At 20.5% G+C, this 16,862-nt stretch overlaps 1 protein-coding gene across 1 annotated transcript; it reads left to right on the forward strand.

Moving 5' to 3' along the window:
- The first annotated feature begins 7,141 nt into the window (after positions 1-7,141).
- LOC128961718 (relaxin receptor 2-like) lies at positions 7,142-14,501 on the forward strand. The gene is made up of 17 exons (XM_054307977.1): positions 7,142-7,191; positions 7,308-7,457; positions 8,144-8,339; positions 8,470-8,544; positions 8,746-8,889; positions 9,341-9,412; positions 9,536-9,679; positions 10,431-10,502; positions 11,068-11,139; positions 11,258-11,329; positions 11,476-11,547; positions 11,980-12,178; positions 12,755-13,228; positions 13,295-13,460; positions 13,535-13,597; positions 13,686-13,876; positions 14,373-14,501. The coding sequence occupies exons 2-17, from the start codon at positions 7,319-7,321 to the stop codon at positions 14,499-14,501; spliced, it is 2,280 nt and encodes a 759-aa protein (XP_054163952.1). The 5' UTR covers positions 7,142-7,191; positions 7,308-7,318.
- The last annotated feature ends 2,361 nt before the right edge of the window (positions 14,502-16,862 follow it).

Consider the following 16,862-nt stretch of genomic DNA (forward strand, 5'->3'; position numbering starts at 1 on the left):
ATATAATATATACTATAATTATCAAACTGTACTTGATACATATTAACTGTATGTTATTGGTTAAAATTTATTATTTAGTAATTATGTTTATACCCATGACATGGTTTTAAAAATAATCTTTAAAAAATCTTATACTAAATGAAAATTTACRATTTTCTATACTTAATAAATATATTTAACAAATTTGCAATCAATAAGTATTCAAATATTTAAATAACAAATTTTGATTTAAGACATTCTTCAATGAATAATTTTAATAAATGATGGTAAAGTATTTTAATATAATTTATTTTTAAAAAACGCAAATACTGAATATTTTTATAATTTTAATTTAGTTAAAATATAGAAAAATAAATGATAGGATAATTGATTTTAGATTTTTATTATGTCATAGTTTTATAATTAATTAAATTAAATTAACTATCTATTCATTTAAATTATAAAATAGATTAATTTATTTGCTAATTAGTTTTATACCTTATTTATTTTATATTATGTTTTATATTAGTTATTTATTGTTTTTCATTATTTATTTATTTATAACAATATTTATAAATTGTATAATAAGATTAAAATTATTACATCATAATATGTCTTAGATTTTTTTTTATAGAATATAGTAATATAATTGTTTTCATTATCAATTAAATCTTATAGTTGTATTGATTATCAAATTTATTAATAATAGTGATAACGTATTTCTAATGGTATCAATTTATATATAAATGTTAAGTACCTTAATAATTGTGCACTTGATATAATAAATATAATCTCATATTTGTATATAAAAATCAATTTAAATTGCTTTATCAATGATTTTTGTCAAAGAGATATACCTAAGTTATACTATCAAAGATATACATTACTTTCTATATAAAAATTGTTTATAAAAATCTTAATACAAGTATTATTAATAATAGTTGAAACACTTTTTTTCATATAATATAATTTGTATTAAGGAATTATATGCAGTTGTTTTCATTATTTTTGTATTGTATGTATCAATTCAGTATATTTTGTTATTCATATAAATTTATATATAAAAGCAATAAAAGGTATTAAAGTGTATTAAGATCTCATTAGGAAAATCAATAAATAGAGAGTCTATTATCATGACTGCCAGCTATTGATATATAATTTTCATTAATGACAATCCCGGTCTCTAATATTTATTGAATAAAACATTGAATTTAATTGAATCATTTACTATAAGTTTTAAATGAATTTCTAATAAAATTTTAGGTTTTTTAATTAAAATTGATAATAATATTGATTATTAAAATAGTCGTCAAAATAACAGTTAAATCCAAATATAAAACTCTTTTTTTAAATATAGTATTTGATGCTAAGTTAAAAACTATCAATTAATTAGCTAAACATTACGAAATACACTAAATAGACAATACTATTAAATCAAATGGGAAGTAGTAATAGAAAAACGAAATGTAGTTCAACAGTATTATCGCAATTGTCATTATCAGTCAAATTATGAAAAACAATATCTAATAAAATGGTTCATTCAATTAGCCATTTGAAGGCAATATAATTGTGATAATTATATTATAATACAGATTTGCAATATTTTGTATCCATTATATCTTAGTAAAGATAAACTGTATATATGTTTAAAAGTGACCAAAGTCTACAATTATATAATATATAGTTTATAATAGTATAATAGCTATAATATATGGCAGTCAGTTATGACCAGTTCTAACCTGTTTTTCTCTATTTAACACATCAATGAATCGTTGAAAACATTGATAATATACTGTATATACTTTGTATATAAATATATCAATACTTTGGTATTTCCCCCAAAAACCCGTAGACCACAGGTTATACTTTGGGGTATAATGCAAAAAATAGGTAAATAGTGTAATGCAATTTTTATTAAATAATTTAATAATGCATTATACTTTTTTCAATATAAATATAATTTTTTTAGAAACAATCATTTTAATATTCATGGTCTATAAAAACGAAAACAATATTATAATATAATAACTTTCTTAGCTCCAGCAACTTAATAGGCATGTGATTTTAGGGAGGTTTCATTGTATACATTTATTTTTAAAAAAAAACTACTAAACTACTAATAACTTATTGGAAGAAAAACTTATACCATGGACTTTGTTTACCGATTTAGATATATAAATAGAAATTATATTATACATATATGAAAATTTATATGTAAGATGACTATTATTATCATTTTGTGAGTTACTTTTGATTTTTTGTTGTTGGTATGAATATATGATTATTTCCATATAATAATCATCACTGGGATAGTCACAAAAAATCGACATTTTCAATAAATATTCCGGTAATGATATGATTTATTTATATACTTATATTTAATTTATTAATTCATACTTTATTTGAGGATAAAGTTTACTTTTTTATTTAAATTTTGGTGTTTTGTTTAGATATAATTTGTGAAACCTTTACAAACTTTTTTTTCTCTCATTAAATGTGATCTTTACTTACTGTATATATTAACATATTGTTGACATTTGGCTCAATGTTAACATAAAATCTTAGAAAATATTTTTCACTGTATTTAATTAATGCTAAGTAATCACTCATTAATATTGAATATACAGTATATAAATTTATATATCACAAGTAATCTTAATATTAACATGTTATCAAATTGTATGTAATAAATTAATTAAACTTAAATTATTTTGATAATTTCCAGCAAAAAATGTTTTGAAATAAAAACAATCAATATGAAACTATGTTAAATTTTTTGTTTTTTAAATAATATTAAATTGGTTACCATAACTAGTCAATGTAATGCAATCTAACATATGTTATACGGCTATAATATTAATTAAATATATAGATTTATATGTTGTCTATCACTTTAATATCAGTTTATTCACTTAATATAATATAATATATTAATACTTATAAGACAATGTTTTGCTCAGTCATTTCTATGGTATTTTTATTTTGTTGTTTTTTAATGCCATTGTCTTCAAACAAACCGTTAATTTGATGAACACATCCATCGCTAATGAAGACATTGATATTGACATTAACTTATTTTTTATGTTTTATTTTTTAAAAAGTCATATATGAATGAACTCCGAGTGTAAATAATGGGGAATGACATCTCATTATAAATATTGACTTATATTTTTWTATATATAAATATTGTATAACTCGTACATTACCTCATAATTTACAATATTGTAAAATAAACAGAATATTCTATAATTTTTGTTTCGTAGTATATTTTTGCGAAATATTATTTTTTGATAACAAATTTAATCAAAATATTTAAAGATTAAATAGTTAAATAAAATATTTTTTTTATAAAACATATAAATAACTACAGTATAATAAAATTATTGGTATCTACAATAAACTAATACTTTGTTATTTTTTTTGGTTGCGTGAACAGCGATACACAAATAGATATTGAAAGTTGTGTACAGTATATATAAAAAAATATTATATACAGTATTTTAGTGATAACATAAAAATCTAGTGATTTATTAGTGTTTGAATTATTTGACTCTACTATTGACATATCGGTCACATTTTACGAATGACTTACAAAAATAGTATATCGTTTATATATAAATAAATAAATATATATATATCATATATACTGTACTAAAGATAATGTAGATTTTGTATATAAATATTTAAATGTTTTTTTAAAAACAATTTGTGTTATTATTAAAAAAAATATGTATAATACAAAATAACTTTTTAGTTAATAAACTGTATTGCTATTGGTTAAAAGAAATTGTTAATTGATTATTTTTAATATATTTAAAATAAATACATTATGTAATGTGTAATATATTTATAGATATTTATACAGTATTTTTGTTTGAAGACTTATTCCTTATTGAATTAATGATAATAAACAAACATTTTTTTGTCGCTTCATTTATGCTATTTTTATTTTATCTTTTTTTTGTCAAAACAAAAATAATGATTGTCAATTGTGTATTAATTATATAAATACAGTGCTATAACGGTAATAGTTTGCAACTATAAGATCATTTGTAAACTACTGTTTTTTATGACAACTTTCCTCATTGAACAGTACAGTACAATACAGTAGTATGTATTCATTTATATTGATGTCAGCAAATATATTGTATTGAATTTACTTAGACTTTTAAACTAAAAAATAAATAAAGTAACAAATTGTCATTGAATTAGATTATAATCATTTTGTTTAAAAAATATAAATCACTTGTTAACTTCCTAAATAAAATATATAAAATATGATTAATATATAGTATAATAATATAGTATATATATATATATACTTAAATAGATTATACAATATCTTTATATTTAGAATAATATATATTTTTGAAAAAAATGATAATTTATACAGAATAAATTTTTAAATAAATAAGATAAATCATAAAAATTTATTATTGTTGGACATATAGAAGTTTTTATTTAAAAAACTACGAGAAAATTTATAGTGAATTTCCATCATAATTGTGAAATACTATTATAATATATTAAATTTTATTATAACAAATAAAATCAATTTTTAACAAAAAAAAATTCTCGAAAGTTTTTTATCAAAAATTTCTATAAATTATCCATTTTGTTCAACACTTAAATTTTATACTTATTATATTTAGTAAATAATAAATACACTTGTTATACATATTTTATTTACAATATAATAAAATAAATTTAAAAATTGTCTTTCATTTTAAACCTTAAGTTATAGACAACTTAAATAATAAAATTTTGACAAATAATATGTATTTTATTTTGAAAAAATGTTTTTTATAAGCATTTAAGTTTGATATTTTCTAGAAAGTTGATTTTATGTTAAAATTTGTTAACATTTACATATTGACCATTACATAKATTAAGTTATGCCTAAATCATAAAATTTATATTTAGTCTCAATTGAAGAAAACTATGTATTTTTACAAAACGGAAAATTGCTTCAAATATAAGTAATATACAGTAGAAGTTAAAAGTTGCTAAATATACTCTATATTACATTTATTTTTAACAAAAAGTTTAAGTAATATACAGTAAATGATATTTTGAATTTATTGTTGTTGTTATAATTTATATTTTATCAATAGGTTTAAAAAGGTATGAAATTGTAAATTTTATTTTTATTTAAATTAATTGTATTCTTAATTTAAAATAGCATTTAATGGATTTTTAAGTATATAAATAAAATTTGTATATATTTTTATAAGTTTTTATATAATATAGAAAATTTAATTTATAAGTTTTTAAAATATTATAATTGATATCTATGAATATTATACTTTTTGAAAATTTTATGTAAATATTAGTTTTTAATTAGAGTTAAGTAAATTGATTGATATATTAGAAAATATTTTCTGTTAAATAAAAATGTCTATTTTAGAGCAAAATTGAAAATTACATTTGAGAGTCTATTAAAAAATTAATTAAAAAAATTAGGTAAACATGTGTACGCTATTCAATTTTTATAAATTATAAAAATTATATCTGAGTTACAAATTGTAAATTACAATAGATAAAATAATTTTTATATTTATATAATATAACTATTACTAATTGACATTTAATTAATTATATATAATTATTATTTGTATGTATATTATAATTAATGTTAGAATACTTGTTAATGTAATTTATTAATGTCGGATTTTATTTAAATTACTAAATAATTTATAAATTATACTTTAAATTATAAAATATTATAGTTTAAAAGTCTATTATTGTAATAATGTATTAATTTAATAATTTTATTTGTAATCTCTAAGCTTTTATTAGCTTGAAATGTTTTAAAAATATTTTAATTATAAAGTTTAAAAAACTAAATGTAAATAAGATATGTTTTACAATATATAAATAGAAATTATATTATTTCTAAATTGATTATATTGTATGTAAGTTAAATTATTTGCTTAAAACTATACAATAAATTTAATTAATAATGTTATTCATTTTTAATTAAAATGTCTAATAATACAACAAAAATGTAATATTTTCAAAAATTATGTCAATAGATAATCGGCTCTTATGATAATTTGATGATATTATTAAACTAAGTTTATATTATCGTATTATTATATAATCTTTTATGAATATCAAAAAATTGTTTTTTTTAATATTTGATATCCTGTTTAATTTTATATAGTTTTTTAAAAGTACAAAATTAAAATTTTTTACTTTAAGTTATATTATTAGTATTTAATATAATATTAGAAAATATAATTAAAAAATTCTAAAAAATGTTTTATTTATTTTAAAAATAAAAACRATAGTTAAACTTTTAACATAAAAACATATAAAACTTATGTCATCAGATAATAATGATTTTGATATTAAATATCATTTGTTTCTTTTATGAAATATTTGTTTTATAATAATTTTTAAAAAGTTTGAATTTATAGAATAATAACACTAATAATTTAAAATATTGATAAAGTTATATAAACATTTGATTTATAATAAAAACAAAGGTTTTATATTCAATAGTTTTATTTTAAATAATAGATAAAATAAATATAAAACTATTTGTCTAAATATTAAAAATATATCATTATTTTTATAAATGTTAAAAATTTTAGTATGTTTAGAAACCAGTAAAATAAATTGTTAATTTAAATAAAAATATTATACAGTAATAATTAAACAATAATGTACTGTATATTTACTGTATTAGTTCTACAATGTTTATTACATTTATATTTTTATTGCAAAATCGCACATTATTACGTCTAATAAATTATTTYATAAAATAACGATAGCTTTCAGCAATTTAGTATTTTTTTAATATAAATATACTGTATAATTAATTATTATTAATTAATTTTTTATCGATATAATTATTATCAAATAATTTTTGAGCGCCACTGTAATGTAATAAAAATAGGTTTATTCCAATATTTATTAATAAAATAATAATTCTATCAAATAACTTACAAATTAATTAAATAATTGTTTTTGTCATCAGTTATTATCAACATATAGTATTAACAAAATGATGACATAACATAAATAAAATATATTATAATTATGAATCATTAATATTTAACAGTAATTATTCCAATACAACAAATAAGATTTATTATTAATATTGTACTAATAGTGTATTTTTATTTTTTTATATTTCAGATATCATCGCAATTATGTTTAACACATTTATTGTTATACTAATTATATCGAAAGTCACAAAATGTGGTATAAAATATATATATATATTGATTTATTTAAATTATCGTTTTTAAATATCTAGCATATAAATTATTGATAATGTTGATAAATTATTATCTGGGAATTTTTTAAAAATATATTAGCTGGTATAAAAATGACTGGCGAGTCTACAATGATGGCCCCATGTGGTCCGGGTTATTTTTTATGTAATAACTCAACCATTTGTTTGAAACGTGATTTCCAATGTAATAACAATAAGGACTGTCCCGACGGATCTGATGAACTCAATTGYGGTAAATATATGACACATGAGACACATTTAGCATAAATAACAACAAAAGAAAAGTTAAAATGTTTAATAAGAAAACAAGAATTTCAAACAAACAAAATATGTTATTATTATTTATATTTTAATATTATTTATACTGTATTATGTGTACTGTATAAACCTTATATTAGTTAATTAATTTATACAAATATTTCATACTATTAATATATAGGTTTCCATACATTAAATATATTTTCTGTTATACATTGTTATACAGTACAGTCTAATTTTATTTTTTATATAATTAATCTTATTTTATATTTACAAAAAAAAGTTAACACCATATTATGTTATCCAACAGAGAATTCATTATTCTGTATTATATATTGTAAATGTTTTTTCTTATTTATTCTGCAATATATAAGTACTGTATATACCGTTTAAATCTGTATTACATGTTATACATGTTTAAATAGGATTCTTTATGGATTTTATTTTACTAAATTAATTTTTTAAAAATATTGAGTAAAATAGTTGTTTTTTTGATGACATTAGACCATCAGTTGATAGTATTATTAATTTAGTTGTAAAAACAAAATTACTATACATAAATATAATAATTAATTAAAATATTTTTGAATATATAATTAATATGTGTATAAATTAACAATTCATTACACAAAAAAAATTTTTTTTGATTGTTTTGTGCAGAAGATGAACACAAGAAACGGTTTTACAATGAATTATTTCGTAAGCGACCGGACGAGGACCGGGAGAAACGCAAACAAGAGGGCTGTCAACTCAATTACATTCCCGATGTCTGCAACTGTTCGACTTGGAGTCTGTTCTGTGAACACCAGAATCTAATTCGGGTGCCGCCAGACCTGCCATCAGATATCAAAGATCTGTATGTCTAATATCTTATGCATAATACTACTGTATATTGAAATATTCAATATTATATATCTATACAGTATATTGTTTTCAATCAAATATTAATTTTGTATTAAATTTTACATTCAAAACCCAATGTGCAGTGATTTATCGGGAAATAATTTAACGCAGTTGTCGGCAAAAAGTTTTCCCAAGACATACACAAATTTAAGCCGATTGTAAGTCAATCAAACTATATATCTATTTTATTATAGTCAAAATTTATTTGTTTGCCTAAATTATTTTTTATATATATATATACATGTATATATATATATATTTGTTATTATTTTGTTTGGCTCATAAAACTCAATGACATACACGTGTGTTTTTAATATACAAATTTATATATTTAATATTATTGTATATACTGTCCACAGAATCCTAACGGCCGCTGATATTATGTCTATTGAGAGGAAGGCCTTTCATAATATGAAACGTTTACAATATCTCTACTTAAGTGGCAATAAGTTATCAGCGATCAGAAGCAAGACTTTTCATTATAACAGTGCACTCGAGCTCTTGTATGTATAGTTTTTTTACATAAAAAAATTATTATTTTTTCATTTAATAAAATAAATAGACTATAATTTATTATATAAACATAATAAAAAAAATCTTTTGAAATAATTATCTAATGCATGAATATTTTGAAGATTTCAATTATTATATGTATAATATATTTTTATATATTATTTTAGTTTGCAAGTCCATGTCAGTCAAAATAATTACTTTTATTATTATAAATAGTAATTTTTAAATAAATGCTTTAAAATAATGATCAATTATTTAGATATAAAATAATAAAAAATTTAGACTAATTAAAATTAAGAGATTGTATTGAATAATTAATGCATAAGTTAGTAATGTTTTTGTTTTTTAATAATATATTATTTTGTTAGACAATTGAAATGAAATAATTATTCAGATATATGTTTAATTAATAATTATTATTTTACGCTAATCTATATATAGAGTATTATCGCATAATCCCATCAATAATTTGGAGTCAAAATCATTTGAAGGCTTAACTAATTTAACGGAACTGTAAGTTAATAAAAAGTTAATAATTAATTTGTATAAACATTAAATTTATATAATTGAAATAAATTATTAATATGTTTTCTAATGTATGTTTTGCTATTAATATAATATGATTATTATTTACAGTGATTTAAGAGATTGTCGTTTAAAAGATTTGCCGCAACAGATATTTGATCCGTTAAGGAGTTTAACAATTTTATGGTTAGACGGAAATCAATTGAATGTCTTATTAAATGATGTTTTCTCGAGTCTACCATATTTGGAGACATTGTAAGTAATGCAAAAATATTAATTTATTTAATATTATAAATTTTTTAATATAAGAATTTTTTTAATATAAGATTTTTAAAAAATATATTTACATTTTCAATGATTAACATAATTAATACGGTTTAATAAATATCATGAATTTTGATTCTTATAATTTATATAATATAATGATTTGAATTATTTAATATAATAATAATGTTGTCTAATAACTTATGCTCGAATTATTTGTATATTAAATATAATATGAATAATCATATTACTTTACTTAGACATAATTTAATATTAATAAAAACATTTGTTAAATCATTAAAATAATTAGACAAAAGATGTATTAAATTCAAAAAAATATAAGTAGTAATTATATTGTATTATAACAGCATTTTTGTAAAAAATAACTAATAATTTCAGTATAAAATATATTAATTTAAGAATCATTATTTTTGTTATATATTCTTATATTTTAATTATAAAAACAGATACTCAATAAAAACAACTTAATAAGTATATACTTTAATAATAAGTAATTATTTAATATATAGTGTAATTACAGTACAGTATATTAGTTATATAGATACTGTATTATTATAGATATAATTTCTTTATTAAATTTATAAGTTTCTAATAAGAAATTATTATTAACACAAAAGATTATCGCATATTATTATAATAATTATTATTAGTAGAAATAGTAATAAATATTTATATAAATGATTGTCTAATATTCAAAGTATAAAACTGTTGAAAACTACAGGTCATTATCTCGCAATCAAATACAATACGTCGATTCCGACACATTTTGGGGACTCAATTCACTCCGATCTCTGTATGTATTATCCTATTTTTCTTGACTATATATTACATGAAAATTTTGTTGTTTTTTTTCGTTTTGTTGTTGTTATTATTTTCCTATTTATGTGATAAACCAGAAATCAAAAATTGCAAAGAAAAACACTATATATATAACAATTTAAATGATAATTTATTGATGATATTCATTAAATTTATATATGTCTCTATCTATTAATATAGTTATTTATTTATTGATGATTAGAAAATGATTTTTGTGTGTATTTGTTTGGAAGCCATCAAAACATTTTATATATCAATATATAACAATAAAACTAACTTTTAGTCAAACAACAAAAATATTTATTGACTAACAAAAATAAACTAGAACAATTACATGTTGTACACATTATAGTTGCTATAATAATAATAATAATAAAAATTAACTAGATATTTTGAGAACATATTAAATTTTTTTCCTAATAAACATGTTGTTTATTATTTAAKATATATTTGTTAGCTATTGTGATATTGTTTAGATTTTTTGTTAAAAAAATTATTGTTATATAAATTGATATAAATATACTTTACTTTATTTATAGATCATTGGCATCCAATTCACTTACATATATTGGAGACACTTGTTTTGGTGAATTGAATTCACTGTTAAAACTGTATGCTATAAATCTTTATTGATTTTTATTCTTAATTATTAGTTAAAACATTAATTTTTCAGATAATAATATTTTATATTAATCTGTTTTTATTATTTTTTAAAATATTATTCACTAGTGATTTAAGTAATAATCAAATACATACATTTGGACCAAACTCATTTATTTATTTGAATGTCATTGAATCGCTGTAAGTGACTAAAAGTTTTTTTTTAAATCAATATTATATATAAAACTATAAAAATTAATTAATATTAAGAAAATAATTAATAGTTGAAAAACATTGAAATTAATATCCGTTTTTAAAAAAAATAATATTATCTAAATTTTAAACAGTGATCTCCGTAAAAATCCATTTCGTAAATTTCCCACCGGAATATTCAACAATTTGACAACTTTAACACATATGTAATTATTATTTTTAAAAAACTATTAAATATTATAATAATAATAATTTGTATTATCTTAGATATTATAAATGTAAAAAATTTTCTTATCATCAATTTAATCAGTTTTACAGACACATAATAGTTTTGTGTGCAAACTATTTATAGCAAAAAAAAGATATTATTATGTACTGTATTTAGTAGTAGTAGAGGTAAATATTTTTAGTAGATTTAAGAAAAAACTGTGAAAATCCTCACAAAAAAACATTTACACAGAGATTAGCCTTCAAAAGGAAATAAGAAAATCAATGGTTTTTTTTTGTTTCAAATAATTATTTTTAAGTTTCAATGAACTATTAGTTTGTACTACACTTATATAGGTTTAGACAATTGGTGTGAATATACTAAAAGTTAATTAATTTTTATCATTGTTTTCAATGTTTCAATTCGATAGCTATTTTGATGACTTCAAGTTGTGCTCGTATGCTATGCACGTGCGGATATGCGAGCCCAGGGGTGATGGTATCAGCAGCTTTCAGCACCTATTAGACAATGTTATACTCCGTGTTAGCGTATGGATTGTGGCACTGGTAGCCTGTGTGGGCAATCTATTTGTTTTAATTGGCCGAATGATGATGCATGAAATGAACGAAGTATGACTACTGTCCCAAACAATTGACAACTATTTTTGATATTTTTAGAAAAAAACAAACAATAATTTATAAATTTACAAAATAATTATTAGTTTTTAAAAAATAATAATAATATAGTATTTATTTTCAACTCAATTAAATTATTATTATCTTTACATTTGTTATGCAAGTAATTTATAAAGTATTAAAATTTATTTTTGCTTATAATACATAAATCATAATACAAATACATTAATATTAAAGTACAAATTTTTATTTTTTTTAAATTTTTATTTTATTTATTTTATTACTACTGTATATTTAGAAATAATTAATTTTCATTTGTTTGAAAATTGATACAAAAATTGTGTCAAAATAATTTTGTTATTTAATTTGTCAAATATTCAGAGCTTAATAGAGAAGATAAAATGAACTATATGCTTTTATAAAATAACAAAAATAGCTTAATTAATTAGCTATATTAAAAGTTTATTGATAAAAGTAAATATATGGTATCTTATATATTGTTATTGTCATTCACCCGTTCCCTACCATTTATCCCACTCCCTCCCACACACGCATGAATTGCATATACAGGTGCACTCGTTTTTCATCAAAAACCTGGCACTGGCCGATCTAGTTATGAGTGTCTATCTATTCATAATAGCTTATTATGACAATCTATTTCGTGGCGAATATATTAGACATGAGGAGCGGTGGAGAGGCAGTTGGCAGTGCATACTGTGCGGCCTTCTCAGTACAATCAGTAGTGAGGCCTCGGTGTTCACCCTAACCATCATTACTATTGATAGATACCTATCAGTGCTCTACCCGTTTAGTCTCAAACGTCGTACTAAATTGTTTGCTATGTTGACAATGACCGGCGTCTGGTTATTATCCATACTGTTAGCAATCGTACCATTGCTTGATTACGATATTTTTGGCACAGAGTTTTATACGAGTAATGGTGTTTGTCTGGCCCTACAAATCCATGACCCCTACAGTAAGGGATGGGAATATTCAATGTTCTTGTTTTGTGGCATTAATTCAGTGGCATTTGCTTTCATAACTGTAAGTATTATACAAAATACTAATCATTATTCATAACTAACTATATATTAATAATATCATATTAAGTACGCCTACATCAGTATGTCGTCGACTATTACCTCATCGGCGGTCGGACTCCGGACTACACAACAAAAACAGGACAGAAATATAGCCAAACGGTGCGGTTTTATTGTGGCTACAGATTGTTTGTGTTGGATGCCTATAGTAGTAATTAAAGTATTGGCACTGGCAGGTAATTAATTAGTTTTTTTAAAAACATTATAAAGAATATTCTGAATATTAATTTAATTAATTAATTTTTTTTAGGAGTTCCCATAAACGATTCATTATATGCTGTGATCGCTATATTTTTACTTCCTGTCAATTCAGGTAATATAAAAAAAAATTAATTAATATTTTTTCCCAATAAATATTTATATAAATATTTGTATTAATTATCTAATTTATTATTTATTAGCTCTGAATCCCGTACTCTACACACTGACCACCAAATTATTCAAACAGCACTTCTCAAAAATCATGACATATAGCCTACATCTGCACCGAAGCGGATCGGCCGGAGACCAACATTCGGGTACTTCCTATTCTACGATTATAACACATTCAAGAAATACCTGCAAACGGTCAGTGCTGACCATCTCCTCTGAAGTAAGTCCGAGGCAGGCGTTGATTCCCCCAAAAGAAAAAAGTTTCAAATAGTTATTTTAAAATTATTTTTTTCAAGAAACAAAAAAATTGTTTCAATTATAATTCAATCAATATTTTTTCAGTACCGGTAGTCAATAATTTCAAAATAGTCTTTTATTTTTTCTCAAAAAAAAAATTTAAAAAAAATTTTATAAAGAGATTCTGTAAATAAACGGCAAAAAATAATCAATTGATTAATTACCAAAAAAATACTCGGACTTTCACTCATGAATACTATGGTATGGGATATAAAAACTATGCTTTAGCTTTAATATCAAAATGTTATGCAAAATACTTAAAAAAATAAATAATTATAAAATGCTTAGACTCTGACACTACAATACTGACTTTTTTAAAAAATACTTTAATTACTTATAATACATAAAACTTTATTACATATTGAGACTTAATGTCTATTTTAAGACCTAATGTTTTAATCACTAAACTAAAAATATAGACCGAACCGGATGTGGTGAGCGACCGGTCGCCGCGCTTTACTACAGTCCAGACGCCAGAGATGTTTGCATTGATGCCAATCAAGAGATTAAACTCACAGGAAAGCAAACCAATGGACAGTTTGCTGTAAATGATACGATTGTCATCGATGGACAACAACAACAACAATCAACGAATCGTTACTTCAGTTTTAAAGATATACAAAAACTAAATAGATTTAGACGAGAGAGAAGACGTAAGGCATCATAAAAATATTTTTTGATTTTGATTTTTTAGATAAATGTTTAGATAGTATATACGTTATATATATATATATAAATAGTTTATGTATTATAATAAAAAAAACAGGTGTATATGTAATTAACTTATGATAAAATAATTATAGATATTATAGAGACAATGTTATACAATAATTACAGTAATGTACTCACATAATAATAATTGTTAATAATAATATTAATCATAATATAAATTTATATACAATACAGAATTTACACATATGTCATAAATATTAAGTATAATAAAAATCAACAAAATATCATAAATCTTATATATTTATGTATAAAAATATATTTATACAGCCATTTAATTATGTATTTAAAATTTTATTTATTTATAATTAATTTTATGGAATAGTTTTACAGTGCCCTATAATCAAACTTTTGTATTTACTGTTATACTATAATTTTTGTTGATTAATAAACTTCAATATTATTTTATATTTGACTAATTGATTGGAGAAAAGACATTTAATTTGACTTATTTTTTAAAATAACAAGTTTTTAATTGTATCAAATTGTCTTATAATGGCTTCAATTTTGGGAACGGGTGTTTCTACCATCACGTGTACCACATAACTGACCAAAAATGATAGTATTGAAAAAATTGCATTACCTAAATATTTAAATAATTAATATTATATAACATTATTGAATAACAATATTATAGTACTATTTATTAATATCTAATTGTCTAATAAATATTTATAAACTCTATTATTATATACAAAACTTTATATCTGATATTTAATGAATGAATTTTTTTAATTAATAATCTTCTGTTATTCAATAGTTGTTAACTTCAAAAAAAATCAAAAAATATTTTCGCCTTATATTATATTACTATAATAATTATTATATAGATAATGCTATAAAGTATATATAGAGATTTTACAGTATATGTACAATAATTATTAGATACAATGTAATCAATTAAAGTAAAATTAGTTAACAAATTAATTAATATACGGGTTGTTCGGTTGTAAAAGCAATAATGGATGATATAGATAGGCTTGAAATGACAGTCTACTAAATGATATAAATGCTACAGTAGTCGATTGATAACAACTCCGTGTCCAATGGCACAGACAAACAACATGTATGACCAACAAATAGACCTAACTGTACAATCAAGTGTACCGTATAATAGATTCTGAATATTGTTATAAATATAGCCCAATATCCAGGTATATGTTACAAACATTATGAACAGATTTATGCAAATACATAGTATCCATAAAATAACGTTAAGTTTCTATGATTTATTTTTTTTATTATAGTTTCAAAATGCAAATATATTAATTATTAATTGTTAATTAACTAATACTGTAAATAAAACTAACCGGTTTAATAACAATATGTAAGCCATTAGTATATCGATACAATAAGGACCGGTCCAATAAAATGATGTCATATATATATATCTTTTCCGCATAATTTTGATCAATATTTAAAATATTTATAATATTAAAATTCTTAAAAATTATATTATCTAAAAATATTAATAAAATAATTTCCAAAAAAGTGAAGCTATACTTAAGATCCAAAAAGGTAGGTGCTGTGTCATACTTGACCATGGTCACTGGCCGTAAATCTACAACTTATTATAGTTAACAATATATTTAATATATTATATTTTTTAAATAAACAAATACTTTCATTAAAATTATTATTTATAATTTCAATGCATTGTATTAATATATTAATAACAAAACTGTATATAACTGTAATATACCCCAAAAAAATATTGTCATACCTTTGGTCATTTGAGTGTAGATGTGATATAATATTATATAAACTACACAAAAACACGTATCCCATGAAAACAATTGATTGTATTTCATTGACTCGAATTAATTCAATAGTATTTCTATACAATGAAAATGCTTGAAGTGATTCAATCAATTTAGTTGTTTTCAGTGCTACTCTATATAATAAACAAATTATATGATTATACAGTACTATAAAATTTATAGTATAAATACTGTAGAATATAATTTATAATTTATTTTATTAATGCATATAATTAATACTTATAAAAATTTTTTGTTATAAAATTATCAATTACTATAATATTGAATATTGTTTTTTAAATATTTTATAATTTTATTACTAAAAAATAAATATTTTAATGTTTATGTCGTTTAAGCTTTGAAATATGTCATATTTTGAATAAATTAAATAATGATAATATTTTGAGAATTTTTAATATT

The sequence above is a fragment of the Oppia nitens genome, unplaced genomic scaffold (genome assembly GCF_028296485.1).
Source record: "Oppia nitens isolate AA-2021 unplaced genomic scaffold, nextdenovo-longstitch-racon4-pilon3 scaffold5_pilon_pilon_pilon, whole genome shotgun sequence".
Lineage (NCBI taxonomy): Eukaryota > Metazoa > Arthropoda > Arachnida > Sarcoptiformes > Oppiidae > Oppia > Oppia nitens.